Source organism: Pieris brassicae, chromosome 7 (genome assembly GCF_905147105.1).
Source record: "Pieris brassicae chromosome 7, ilPieBrab1.1, whole genome shotgun sequence".
In the NCBI taxonomy this organism is placed as follows: Eukaryota; Metazoa; Arthropoda; class Insecta; order Lepidoptera; family Pieridae; genus Pieris; species Pieris brassicae.
In genome coordinates, this window is record NC_059671.1 from 17,329,372 (window position 1) to 17,342,417 (window position 13,046).

At 35.0% G+C, this 13,046-nt stretch overlaps 3 protein-coding genes across 3 annotated transcripts; 1 reads left to right on the plus strand and 2 right to left on the minus strand.

Annotated features, from left to right (window-relative positions):
* Positions 1–2,405: 2,405 nt before the first annotated feature.
* On the minus strand, positions 2,406–9,687 carry LOC123712597 (hemocyte protein-glutamine gamma-glutamyltransferase-like). Its single transcript, XM_045665784.1, has 9 exons — positions 9,016–9,687; positions 7,974–8,779; positions 7,529–7,724; positions 7,118–7,306; positions 6,085–6,304; positions 5,178–5,439; positions 4,266–4,550; positions 3,514–3,639; positions 2,406–3,345 (listed from the first exon to the last, which is right to left on the minus strand). Exons 1-9 carry the CDS (start codon positions 9,650–9,652, stop codon positions 3,193–3,195), a joined length of 2,874 nt encoding a protein of 957 aa, XP_045521740.1. The 5' UTR covers positions 9,653–9,687; the 3' UTR covers positions 2,406–3,192.
* Positions 9,688–10,311: 624 nt separating this feature from the next.
* Positions 10,312–11,814, plus strand: LOC123712531 (transmembrane protein 231). Its single transcript, XM_045665671.1, has 5 exons — positions 10,312–10,646; positions 10,725–10,879; positions 10,958–11,086; positions 11,161–11,389; positions 11,466–11,814. Exons 1-5 carry the CDS (start codon positions 10,508–10,510, stop codon positions 11,729–11,731), a joined length of 918 nt encoding a protein of 305 aa, XP_045521627.1. The 5' UTR covers positions 10,312–10,507; the 3' UTR covers positions 11,732–11,814.
* Positions 11,791–12,990, minus strand: LOC123712532 (mitochondrial import inner membrane translocase subunit Tim21). The gene is made up of 3 exons (XM_045665672.1): positions 12,372–12,990; positions 12,108–12,290; positions 11,791–12,031 (listed from the first exon to the last, which is right to left on the minus strand). Exons 1-3 carry the CDS (start codon positions 12,711–12,713, stop codon positions 11,876–11,878), a joined length of 681 nt encoding a protein of 226 aa, XP_045521628.1. The 5' UTR covers positions 12,714–12,990; the 3' UTR covers positions 11,791–11,875.
* Between the last annotated feature and the right edge of the window lie 56 nt (positions 12,991–13,046).

The following is a 13,046-nucleotide window of genomic DNA, read 5'->3' on the forward strand; positions in this document are numbered from 1 at the left end:
GGTTGCTATGACCTCTTATCAGCTGAATTTGTATGTCCAAGAACACATTGACTCATCATTGGTATAAACAGTCATATTTAAGAGAAAATTTGCGGGATTTCACGAAGGTACGTATACGTGTATAAGTTATTACGTAATAGATAGGGCTTTATATTATTGCAAAGTGGCGCTTTACATTTGAAGTGATGAATGAATTACGGAATAAGCGTTTAGAGATAGATAGTCAATAAGGCTCTGATACTGGCTGCGTTGGTTTCAGTCTAAATTTTAATTTCTCATAAATTAGATCAAGTTCACTAAACTTGTGTCATCGCTAAGTATATTCAACTGGAATTTTTATTCTTTTCGAGCGCTTATAATTCTTATATCATAAATAATGTGACAAAGGCTGTTTGATAAGATGATATAACTTACACACGATTAAATTTACTACGATGACATCATCAATGGCAACCGGTCGCAAGGTCTTACATACTCCGCATTTTCCTTATAAATGAATTATTTTCCCAATAATTTATAATATTCTGCGAATATGTGACATTTGGCATGTATTAAAGTTATGAAGGTCGCGTTGATGACTACGATCACTAGTCTACTACGACTACGTCAGTCGTGTAGACCTTGTCATTTTTCTTTCTTGACCATATGAAGTCCCGTTACCTTTAAAACTGACACGTTTCACTAGTATATTGGTAATTCATTTGAATCAGTCGTAAAATAGGTTAACACAAGTATTAATGACTTAATTGAGAAATCAAAATAAACTTTTTAATTTACAATAGTTCTATTTATTTTTATATATATTCATGAGAGAGATCTCCACATACTAAGGTCCTGACAAATCTACTCTCGCTTCATCCACACTCATGACATTCACCATGGATGACTGCCGGTTATGGGTTTTGACTTGTCCCTTCTTCACGTCCTGGATTTGCTCCAGGTATGTACGAAATTTAGTTCTATCTATCAAACAGTGTAAGTATCGACCCGTTTCAATGTATTTGAAATTGCCATATTAATTACTTTTAAGCACTTTAAAGCAAGATTAATAAACAATGAGATAAGCACAAAAGAAATCAAATCAGAAACAATAAGAGCAATAAAGGTAAGTCGTCTGAAGCTAGTAAATCGATTCGCTGATAGTATCAAAAAAAAATACATGTAATTATGGACATTCCTGTTATATTCTGGTTCGTTAAGAACTTTGCCAGAGCACGTATTGGTTGCTACTTAGGCGTCTAAAGATATTTCAAAATTTAAACACCAATCTGTGATATTAATAAACGTTACTGTTTAGCATTCCTTGCTATTTCAGATATTAGGCGTTTGTTTCGTTTCGACACCATTTCGCAATGTAGTATGACCATTTCATAAATCTAAGTTAACAAGTAAAGCAACAGAACAATGTCAAATTATAAAATTAAAACATATTAATATTAGAAAAACACTTTTGAACGGATTAAAGCTATGTATTATTATTAAAACTTATAGTTATTTACAATTCTAAATTTTAATTTTTTTCCGACGTTTCGCGTTTTTCAGCGTGCGTGGTCACGGTGACTGAAGACAAAAGGTGTTAAATGTCAAAAGTATCACAGCTGCAGAGAAAGATGTTTTATCTGTATTTATTTATTTTGTACCCCGAAGTTGGTATCGACTAAAAGATTAATAATAATACATACCTTTAATCCGTTCAAAAAGTGTTTTTCTTAATGTGTAAAATCTATTTTAACAAAAGTCAATATTAATATTAGAGTAATATTTAATTAATTTATAACTGAATCTCCACTTGCCTAATAATTTTTATTTCCAACACACAAATATACAATATTCTTAACCTACATAGTAATAATAATTAAATATTGTAAAATTGAAACAAATTTAAAAAGTTTGTGTTGCAGTGAACCTTTATTGCTGGGAGCGAAAGCACCAGCTCTGGGGTCATCAGGCGCCAAATTAAATATTTAATTAGCGCCTTTCCACTTGAACCCCATGGCCCAAGAGTATTCCAAAGGGAACAAAATCAAAATTGAGGAAAGACCGCCGTTTATTATATTGAGTATAAACTATAAAGATATTCGTCCATTTATAGGCAATATTAGTTTTATATATTCACGCCTTTTTCTCTAAGACATTCTCCATGCACGCTTGTTAGATATGAACTTTACTTGTACCTTCTCTAGTACTATATTAGTAGAACGCATTTATTTTAACACTCGTACCAACTTTTCTGTTATCAAAATTATTGGAGTCAGCATAAATTCTATTAATGTTTATAGAAAAATCTATTTTGAATGAATTACTCAGTGTTTCAGTCATTCAATATTGCGTCACTGGGAATTACCGATCGCAATTATTTAATTTGATGGGGACAAATAAATAAAAGACAAATTATTTATGCAGTGAATATTATTCTTGAGATCTCAAAAACACACAAACACCGTGACTATATTTTTTTTTTAATTTTACGATAAATAAACACAGCTTAACAACTTACGACTAAAATAACACCGGAGGATGTACATCAGCATCAAAATGGCACTTATGTTCTACTCACATCGTTTCCCCAAATTGTGCAAATTTTTTTTACATTTTTATTTTCATATGTGCTTTGACTAAAATGTAATAAAAACCCGGTGAATTCAAATGAAATTTACTGAATGGAGAAGAGATGCGATTTCTAAATATACCTAAAGTATATTAAAATACTAACAATTACATAGATTATCTAATATATTATGCATCCAATAATCATAGATATCGCTAAACAGATAGGTTAAAAACTTTTTATGACCTTTGAATGAAACACTCATGAGAGTGTATAATTCCCAAGATTCAACCCCAAAATGCGTACATATTTTTTAATTATTTGAAACCTTTAACGTTAATTATCTCCAACCACGGGATATGATTAAAACGGTTGGCTTAGAAAATATGCAATATTCTGTCAAGATTCAAATAATAAATAAACAGTATTTCGTAACAAATTCACAGGATTTTTGTAACATTTGCATATCAATAACCGTTAAACATAGCCAAGTCGTTGTAATTTACACTTCAGACAGTTTTTATTAGGGTCTCTCCTTTTATATGTGGCTCGGGCATTGAATAAGATCTGAAGGAACAGTCGACGTCGATGTGAACTGTATGTATCGTAGGGCCCAAGTTCAGTCCCCTGGGCCCTGGTTCTAGCTAGCCCTTCACATTGATGACAGCACTGCCGAAGATCTCATCAATTTGGCGTGAGGAGAAAGTAGCTACTACGTGAATATCTCCTTCGCGACGTGGCAACACCTTGTCCTGGTACGTGACAAGCTCGCCAGGTTTTACATCTCGGAAACGTGCCTGGGAGATAATTTGGAATTATTCGCTGGATACCAGATATCGTGGGAGGTAATTTAACGGGTTCAATCACAAAAACATATACTAAAAGGAAGGAAAAACTATTACTAACAAGCTAATGCCTTGACGGGCTTAAATACAAAAAGACAGAAGATATAGAACAAATCTCACCTGACGCGGTCTCTGTATCCCAGGGCCCTCAAAACTAAAGTAACAATCTGTCAGGTGAACAGTCAGCGGATTCTGAAAGCTAAACACCAGTGTGCCATCTTGACCTACTGTCAGCGGTCCCCTGGTCTGTAAATAGTTGTTAATTTAAACATCTGTAAACTAATGTTAAGACGATATTCGATCAAAAGAACTATGTCAAGTCAAACGGGTAACCATGAATGGCATTTATATTATAACAACAATCCTGAAAATTTGATAATCGCCAATACTAATAATAAATAGTATTTATCTAATTCATATTTAGTTTTGCGTATATAAGCTTTTTGTAGACTTTAAAGAAAACTGTATGGAACGGACACAGGGTAAGAAGGAGAAGAGGGCACCCCAAAATGAGGTGGTTAGTAGAAATAAAAGCGGTAGCAGGAAGCGAATGGAGAAAGAAAGCCATATACAGAGTCTGTTGGAAAAGGCTAGAGGAGGCCTTTACCCGTGAAGGTTTTCCGATCGACGGTACTGAAAGTAGCTAGGATAAAGGATATGTAGGATAAAAGATAAAAATAACGTAAAAAATCTAAGCTGTAAATTGTACTTTTTTCGACATGAAATTAAATGGGCTTTATTATTATTATATAAGCTAGGTTCGTTTACATTATTTACTGTAGCAATTATTCAAATGAAGCTATCAAAGGATGAAGGGAACAGAGATGTTTTCCTCGTTGAGAGTTATGTGACTTTAACCATCTTCAACTTACCTGTATCTGCAGCTTTGGCTTGTGCAAGGGAAAGTCATCTTCCTCGGACCAGGCCTGACGTGTCTGCTTGACATAAGCCATAGCATGGACCTTTATCATCGAGTGGTCTACCAATTTATCCATATACTCCTGTGATGTCACGTGCAGTTTCAGTATTTCCCTTTGTCCTGCGCGTACAATGAACTCTCCCTGGGCTCGTCTCAAACGCGAGGCGATTGCGCCCGTGTAGTAACATGAAGACGCGGTCAATATGCAAAGTATCGTACGGTCCTCCGTTGATTTATTCTAAAATATTTATAAACTCTATTGGTTCGAACGAATCAGAAGTAAGATAATATGACATTTATTTGCATCAAGATATGTATTGAAATTTATAAACTTAGTATATACTTCTACTTTATCTGTTTTGTTGGTGTATGTAGGATATAAGGGCAAATTCACAGTACACATATTTATTTCTTAAGGCTCATTTTCATGTGGAAATGTCAATGCTCATAATTTGTCATGAAAACATTATGTCATTTTGATTAATAATTTACAATTTTTAAAAAAATTAATGACGCAATTTGATATTTGTGGCCAAGTACGAATACTGAGTTGAACAGCAGTTCTCTGAACGCTACTCGCTCGGCAACAGTGTTTTTTTTTCGTGAAAAATTCAATTTATTCTCAAAAATGTATTTCTTTCAAGTCGCTTTTTCTTTTTTCCAATCGATGCAGCGTAATCAACTCTTATTCTATATTCCAATATATCGAAAGTTAGACATGTAGATATCTTTTACCGACATCCTTAACAATATTTTACGCAGCAACATCCACTAACAGTTCTTACCTCACAGATTATAGAAAGTTTTAGTCACTTTCTACCCTAATTCATTTTTATTACTAGAATCATATGACCTAAATAAATACCTGGATGTTCATAGAGCAGTCAAAGGGCTGTCCATACGGCACGGTCTCAATATCCATCAAGTCAAAGGTCACATCATCGTCACTTTGATTTGATTCATGACTTTGTTGTAAACGTTGAAAGCCTCGACTTGAAGCTATAACGGACAATCGATCGGGCGCGGAACCGTTAGTAGGTTTATATTCTTGAGTTATTTCAAGTAAATCGCTATCACCCTCTTCGTCTTCTATGTTCGGATTTTTTGTAACTATTTTGCGACCAACCCTGAAAGTGGTAGGTTGTGTAAACAAATATTTTTTAGATAATAAACACAATCCTTTTGAATATTTAAAAAATATTGCTTTTGAATTCCAAAAATAGCTCTATCATATTTGCGATATTATAAGAATTTTAATTATATTTGTAAAAAGTTTAGGTTGTTCAAATTTGTTGACCGAGGTGGTATGGTATCTAGTTGAATTTAGATAACCTTAAATATCTGTGCCGAGATGGCCTAGTGGCTGCAGCGTGCGACTCTCATCCCTGAGGTCGTAGTTTCGAACCCCGGCTGTGCATAATTGATGTTTATTTCTATGTGCACATTTAACATTCGCTCGAACGGTGAAGGAAAACATCGTGAGGAAACCGGCTTGCCTCAGACCCAAAAAGTAGACGGCGTGCGTCAGGCACAGAAGGCTGATCTCTTACTTGCCTATTAGATTAACAAATGATCATCACACAGATACAGAAATCTGAGACCCAGACCTACAAAGGTTGTAGCGCCATTGATTTATTTTTATTTATTTCATTCAAATATCTGTGCCAATCCAATATCACAAGTGTGTATGTAGATGGTTCTTTTGCATCAATCAGACGAAGTAATATGGATCCATATACAGACACATAAACCCACAACTATTTAATACTCACTGTTGCTGATTCGAAGCCATTTTGATAAATCCCCAATCAGAGTCATCTTCCTCTTGAAAATGACACAACTGTGAATTAAGTTCCGAATAGACAAAGGCAGTATCATAATTAAAGCCTACTTCCCCTCGTCGAACAGCCTCCAAACTCGCTGGGCCACATTGGAACACTGCATCAGCTTCTTCTTGAGGAGTAGCGTCAATGATTTGCCAACCGCCATACCCTAGAAACTCTAGTTACTAAAGTTCCTGAATAACATTTTCTTACTAGTCTAATAGAATATATAAGTATTTTTTAATAGTTTTCTCATAGTGAATGTTTATTGACGGGTCGTTTAATTCCCTCAAATATGGTTGAGTAAAACGATAGCTCTGAACACGTCATGCCTGTGAACAGGTGTAGCTTCCGGAAACTGGACTGCGAGGTTTCCGTTCAGTTTTGTAATTTAATACAAATAAATATATGCATATCCCTACTTTCTGGATTCTTCTATTTATGTTCGCTATAGTCATTTTGTATAATGATTTGAATGAAAGAGTACCGAGAGGTTTTAACGCCGGCTTTTTCTCTCGGCCTACACCCCGTCTTCTTTGCTGATGTATAGGGATGTCTACTGATACAAATGAGGTGGAATAAGTGATAACTTTATTTTATTTTATTTATTCTTAAGGATATATAAATATCTTAAACGGTTTAATAATTGCCTTAAGGTTTTCCCTATAAGTGGGCTGGCTGGCTGTCCGTTCTTTATGTAATCACATTTAGCTCTGTTGTATGTTTGACTGTGCACGAGTAGTGCTACCCTATAAGAACCCTATTACTGACTAAATAATTGCCTTGGATTTTCCTACTTTTAAACATTCAGAGTCAAGAATAAGAAGTATTTCAAATCCTATACGATTTTGACATATGGAATCGTACTGAGGTCTTAGAGAGACTATGTTTTAGTTATTATAATGAGAGTAAGACGTCCGGAAAAAAACACCAAGAATGTAAAAAAAAAACGAAAAGTTATATTTTTCCAAATTGGACCTACCTTGTGGAAGGTCTGGTCTTTGCATCCAAACATCGTTCCAAGCATGAAAATTCCAACAGGAATCATAGCAGTCCTCATCCGGTCCGTTTGGTACGAGATTCCCCTCTCTATCGAAAAACTTATCGACTGTAAATGTCCCGTTCGTATCCTGCGCTGACACATAGTTCGTTACCGAACGGCACGGGATTCCTAGAGAAGATTATTATGACGTGTTAATTTGATATACTTTGTATGCCCAAGTTGCTTATTAAATCAGAGATATTTCGATTTAGAAGAATATTAATCACTATCTATATATATATTTAAAAATATTTCTTGGTCCTTGCAGTTTCAAGCAATTGCAAAATCAAGGCAATTTGTGTGCCCCGCAGAAACTGTAGGTACACAATAAACGAAGATGTTAAAACTTACCTAACGCTCTGCAAATCGTGACAACTAACCCAGAGAAGACCCAGCACTGCCCATATTCAACTGGGCGTCCCCCGTCCGTTAGGAACCGTTCCAAAATCGCAACAGACCCAGTCCACGCGTGAGGCGCCACACCATCTTTATATTCACCATCGTATCTGCCTACCATTAAACCATCGTCGTCGCTGTTTGCGTTTATCTAACAGTTACAGAAAGAAGATTTTTTAAGTTAGTCAAAGTTTTTCGGAAATAATTAACGATCACAAACATATATTATTAAAAAATAAACACATTAACAGCAATAAATGAAAAAATCCTCCTCGAAAGCATTACAAATCTTATATTTTTTGTTATCTGTCAGCTAGGAAGCCAAACCTTCATAGATATCTGCTACTAACTTAGTTATATTAATATTTAATGTTTTTTATAAAAGGATAAATAATATTACCATAGACGAAATTGCTCTGCAAATTCGTACTGGGTTCCCACGATCCGAGTGTTCCAACCCACTACGCTCCAAGAGATAAATAGCAGCTGGAAGCACCACGTCATCAAACTGACCAAATATCCATTTACGACCAATCGGCTGATGCCATGTCCCACACCATAATTTTCCCTGATCATTCAACACATATTCTTTCCTAGACTCCTCATTCTCCATGTACATTGTGTCCTCACGACTCCACGGATTAAATATTATGTAAATATCCTCATCGCATTTGTAATCGTGACGGTTATCGCGTTGACCTAAACGACTCGTCTGAATCCAGCAATTCCACAAGCCAACGGGAGCTGTCGGAGGAATTGTTACTTGGAATGTTATGGTGTTCCCGTCCTGTCGGTGAATGCTAATATCCCATTTTTCTGATTCCGGTATAGAAGGTATTAAGTTTTGGACCGAGCCTTGTTGAGAGCGACCATATGCCGAAGGTGTTGCGTTTAATATGGGTCTATCTACAGCTCCATGAGGACTAAGCGGACTTGGCTGAACAGGCGGTGGATCATTTCCAAACGAGCTACGTCGAACATTATAGTTATTTGTCTCCCTAATACTGCTCACGGGACTCATTGATGCAGTAGTTCCCACAGCTGTGGTCGTAATTGTGCTGACATCACATTGCATTCGAGGTAATCCCACACTCATGCCAATACCAGAACCAATCACATCACGTGGGTGATGGAAAATTGTTGGTGGTGAGACCCATTGCACCGGTAAAACGATTCGTGTACCTTTCGTAACGCTGGGTTTTGGACCTAAAATCGATTTAATCTATCTTTACTATAATTTTAAATCATACCTTCTTAAAAAGTAAAGGAGTTGTAGTGTACAGAGAAACGATTTTAACCCTTTTGTTCAATAAAAACTATTTGTATCGACATTTAATATTGATAATATTAGAATTGTAAAAAAAGAGAGCCTAATTGATTGGTCGCGCGATTTGTACAGAGATAGATGCATTCTCTGTACAAGAAATGTGAAATTCACTTACCGCAGCAAAGAACAACATGTATGATATCGAGATGCTTATCTGAAATCCTATCAAAGCGTACAGCAAACAGAAACTTTTGCCCTCTTCTTAGAACTGGATTGGGAAATACATTATCGTTAACCAAATCATACAGCTCAGTGTGATGTTCCTTCGAGTTGTCTCTCGAATAGAACTCTGTAAGCTCGACTTTGAGAGGAAGCTGCGAATAAAAACTCTGTGATATCAGCTCCATTGCATCTTGGCGGCGGCGACGTTCATTTTGATCGGCTAACTTGCATATCAAAGTATGTGAATACTGAGTATTGGGGCTATTGCGTGGCGAATTTTTCAGGCGTCGTTGCAAGCCTGTGCTTGGAGAACGCCCAACACGAAACTGAGCTGTAGGTCCCGCTCGTTGCATCGGCCATCGACGAGTCTGTCCCGGACGTTGACAAAAGCTTGATATGTTGTAATTTGCGGATAATCCAGGGACATAGTTAGTAGGCATTCCGCCGATCGTTATTTGCTGTTCACAATGGCAGCTGAGTGCATTCAAAGCGGTAGCAAGTCCTGTAATACCACCGAGCCCCATTCCAGTAATACTGGAGGTCATACTGGATGACATTTTGTCCACACTTGACTTCTCCACTGCAGCCATTGCTGCTGTTCAAATGAATTTCGCAAGAACTTCGCTCTGGGATAAGCCAGAGCAAGTGATACTACTCATATCACGGCGTGCCTTTATATGCCATCAGAAAAGACGAGTTCATCCACCGACAGTCTCAGTTTACATGAAAGCGCCGCGTTTACTAGTTTTAAACAAAGTCCTATTGTCTGCAATCGGTCACATGTAGCCGTTTTGAACGTGGTAGACCTGATGTAAGACGATACCCATCTAAAATAAAATTAGAAATGGCAATTGTATCCTGACAGATTCAGCAGTCTGTATCACGAAAAGGAAAAATTCAGTTATGTTTTATAGAGAGAATTTTAATGCTTTATTTAATTTGCGGTAAAGAAAAATATATGTACTAACCAATGAAAGTATTTTAAAAAAGTGTCCGTTTCAAATTTCTATATTTTTTGCTTTTTAAAGTGGACAAGTAGCTTATCAGCTTTATAGATAAGCATAGATAGCCCATCGGTGCACAGCCGGGATTCAAACTTAAGACTTTAGGGATCAGAGTGACACTCTGAAGCCAGGCCAACACTGCTCTTGGAAAAAAGATTTAACATTCTGTAGATGCACAGTCGAAAGACTTAAGTCTACCCTTAGACCAAATCCATTAACTGCCATTATTGATCGATCGACCTCGTTGCTTGGCAACGGATATTAATAAATAAGATTATTATTTATCCGTGAGTTGTGACTGCATTTATGATTGCAATTGCTACCAAGTTATTGTGGTTCTACAAAGATATAGTTTGTTCATTTTGACATGGTTGTCAATACAACAAAACAGCAACATACAAATTATCTATTTTAAAATACTACAGCTAAAAACACAGAAACATGGGTCTTTATAGATTATTTAGCTATAACGTGGAAGTTCAATATAAAAGTTACTTTTTTTCCAAAGCCATGCTCTTTGCTCTTACAACATCTGCATTGAATATTATTTTACCCTTAATATTTGCCTATAGAAGCAGAGGTATCTACTTTAATGATGTGATATGTAACTATCAATTTTCAAACATGTAATTATTAATTTTCTGTTTTGTTTTTACAGGTTTCTGGTTGAAGAGTCATCATTTTTATGAGCAACCCATGGTTAAATCAACCTATGATTATGTGTTTATTGCAGAAACAGAGGATCCCAGTATATCAATTGTGTGTGGTAATGGTAACATAATGCACTTTGATGAACTCTGTTCAGAAGTTCAGGTATAGAGAATAATGATTAAAAAATGTAATTATTTCTTACTGACAGTATGTCTAACATATTATTATATTGTGTTATAGATACAGGAATTTGATAACAATAAGGATACAATAAATGATATAATAAGCTTTAAGTTGAAACTAAATGTACCTGAGAACCATACCATAATGTCTGTTGTTTTAATATTAGCTCTTGATTTTTATTTATTGGTAAGTAAAAACATTTTTTGGAAATATGCCAATCAAATATTGAATGGTTATCAACCTTTGTGTTACTTTTACAGACTGTGTGTCCCTTACAAATGCAAGCATTAAGTGTTATTAATAAAGAGTTTAGCATACCAGCATCAGGACTTAAATATCATGGAAATCTAGAATTTTATCAAACATCACACCTTCCATGTTTAAGGCATCACATAGACACAACCTACAATACATCGCTTCTTAATAGCATGAACAAAAATCAAGATATTACAATTGATTACATTCTGGAAAGTTATTTCACAAGAGATGGTATGTGTATGAGTTTTCAAGCTGTTATTTTATTTACTTTTTTATATTTACTAACTAGGGATCTAAATTTTTTTAGTGCTATCACAAATGAACCCTATGTTTGTGAGAAGTAAGCATGGTCATACTGGAATATTGGACTTTGAATTGTTTTTAAAAATACCAGAAGTAAAAGTGCTCTATATTCCTAGCTTATTGCAAGAACTAAAGTGGGCATGGCCTCAATATCTCTCATTGGTAATTGTTTTCTATTGGATAATTCATAAAATCAAAAGTTTTGTCTTCAGGAATCGCCTATTAATGGCTTGGGAAATAATTCCTTGGAAGACAATTGATAATAAATAATTATAATATAATTAAATTCACTGCCAAAGATAAACAAATAATGTTATTAAAAAAAGACTTTTAAAAAATTATTTACATTTTATTCACAGTTCTAACTAATAAAGTTTTAACATTTTATCATATTTACTATTACATAATCCAGATTTATTGTGTCAAAGTCAATGTAGGTAGTTGACTAGTATAATCTACTTTTTCAGACTGATCTAACTCTGCTCTATTATCTTCTATTATAAAAGTTTTTCCACTGTAATCATCAAGCTGAACTAGTAAATATCGGCACATATAATTTCCATATTCATTCTGCAAAAAATGACATTATTACAAAAAACACTTCTCTATTAATCAGGAATATATTGTTATTAGCTAAACTACTTGCCTGCTTCATATCTAATTCGACAATAGCCTTATTCCTCACTCCTTTAATATAAAATCTCATCCTCATATGCTTAACTCCATTCTTCTCATACACTGCATGGCTCACATGCGTACGTCTTCTCCTAGTTGTTTCTTCTCCGTAACCTTTTATTGGTGCTCCAAGGGCATCCTCAACTCTTGGATCCTAGAAAAATGATTATATTTAAAACCTAATTTGGTTTATTAATAGTAATTACCACTTACTTATAATATTGTAAATACTCACAGTTTTACATTTTTCAAGAGCTACTGAGTATATACTGTTTGAACTATTACTTGAAAATAATTCTCTAAACACATAGTAAAATATAACACCAGTGATTCCCACACCAGCTAATATAATTCCTGTGTAAGATGCTGTTTTTGTTGCTTCTTTGACTTTTTCTCCTATAGGTCTGACATCTGTAGAAACGTCGGTTCTTTCACTACTCCGAGATTTTGTCAGGCCACCTTCTTTTTCATTGGAAAACCATCGAATCCCATTAATTCTGGGTGCTCCAAACAGTACTATAGGAACCGAATTATTACATCGAAAATATGATAATAGACTTTTAGATAGAAGGTTCATTGTACAGATTGTAGATTTAAATAATTCATTCACCAATAAATTTGACTATAGCACTATTGTAACAGTTAATTATATTTAGTGCTTATTAATGCAAATTGTCACGTCACATAATATGTCAGCTGTTAATCATTAATGGCACATATTATTTATTTTATGATCTCGGAAGCCGGATATATGCCGTAGAATTATTCCGGCGATTACAGTATTTTACAAGACAAATCTTTGGCCCAACTGACTTTCTGAACGATTCTGTAAAAAAATCTAACTTGTTTATTATCACGGTATTATTAGGATATCACGCTTATGTCTGTTGAAATAGTTGACCTCCATCGT

Excerpts from the sequence above, each read along its gene's own strand:
- LOC123712597 (XM_045665784.1), bottom strand. The coding sequence starts at position 9,652 with ATGGCTGCAGTGGAGAAGTCAAGTGTGGACAAAATGTCATCCAGTATG. Across the intron at positions 7,725-7,973 it reads GCAGAGCAATTTCGTCTATG|ATAAACGCAAACAGCGACGA; the intron begins GTAATATTATTT and ends TGTAACTGTTAG. Across the intron at positions 5,440-6,084 it reads ATGGCTTCGAATCAGCAACA|GGTTGGTCGCAAAATAGTTA; the intron begins GTGAGTATTAAA and ends TACCACTTTCAG.
- LOC123712531 (XM_045665671.1), top strand. The coding sequence starts at position 10,508 with ATGGGTCTTTATAGATTATTTAGCTATAACGTGGAAGTTCAATATAAA. Across the intron at positions 10,647-10,724 it reads ATTTGCCTATAGAAGCAGAG|GTTTCTGGTTGAAGAGTCAT; the intron begins GTATCTACTTTA and ends TTGTTTTTACAG. Across the intron at positions 11,087-11,160 it reads CTCTTGATTTTTATTTATTG|ACTGTGTGTCCCTTACAAAT; the intron begins GTAAGTAAAAAC and ends TTACTTTTACAG.
- LOC123712532 (XM_045665672.1), bottom strand. The coding sequence starts at position 12,713 with ATGAACCTTCTATCTAAAAGTCTATTATCATATTTTCGATGTAATAAT. Across the intron at positions 12,291-12,371 it reads CTCTTGAAAAATGTAAAACT|GATCCAAGAGTTGAGGATGC; the intron begins GTGAGTATTTAC and ends TCATTTTTCTAG. Across the intron at positions 12,032-12,107 it reads TCGAATTAGATATGAAGCAG|AATGAATATGGAAATTATAT; the intron begins GCAAGTAGTTTA and ends CATTTTTTGCAG.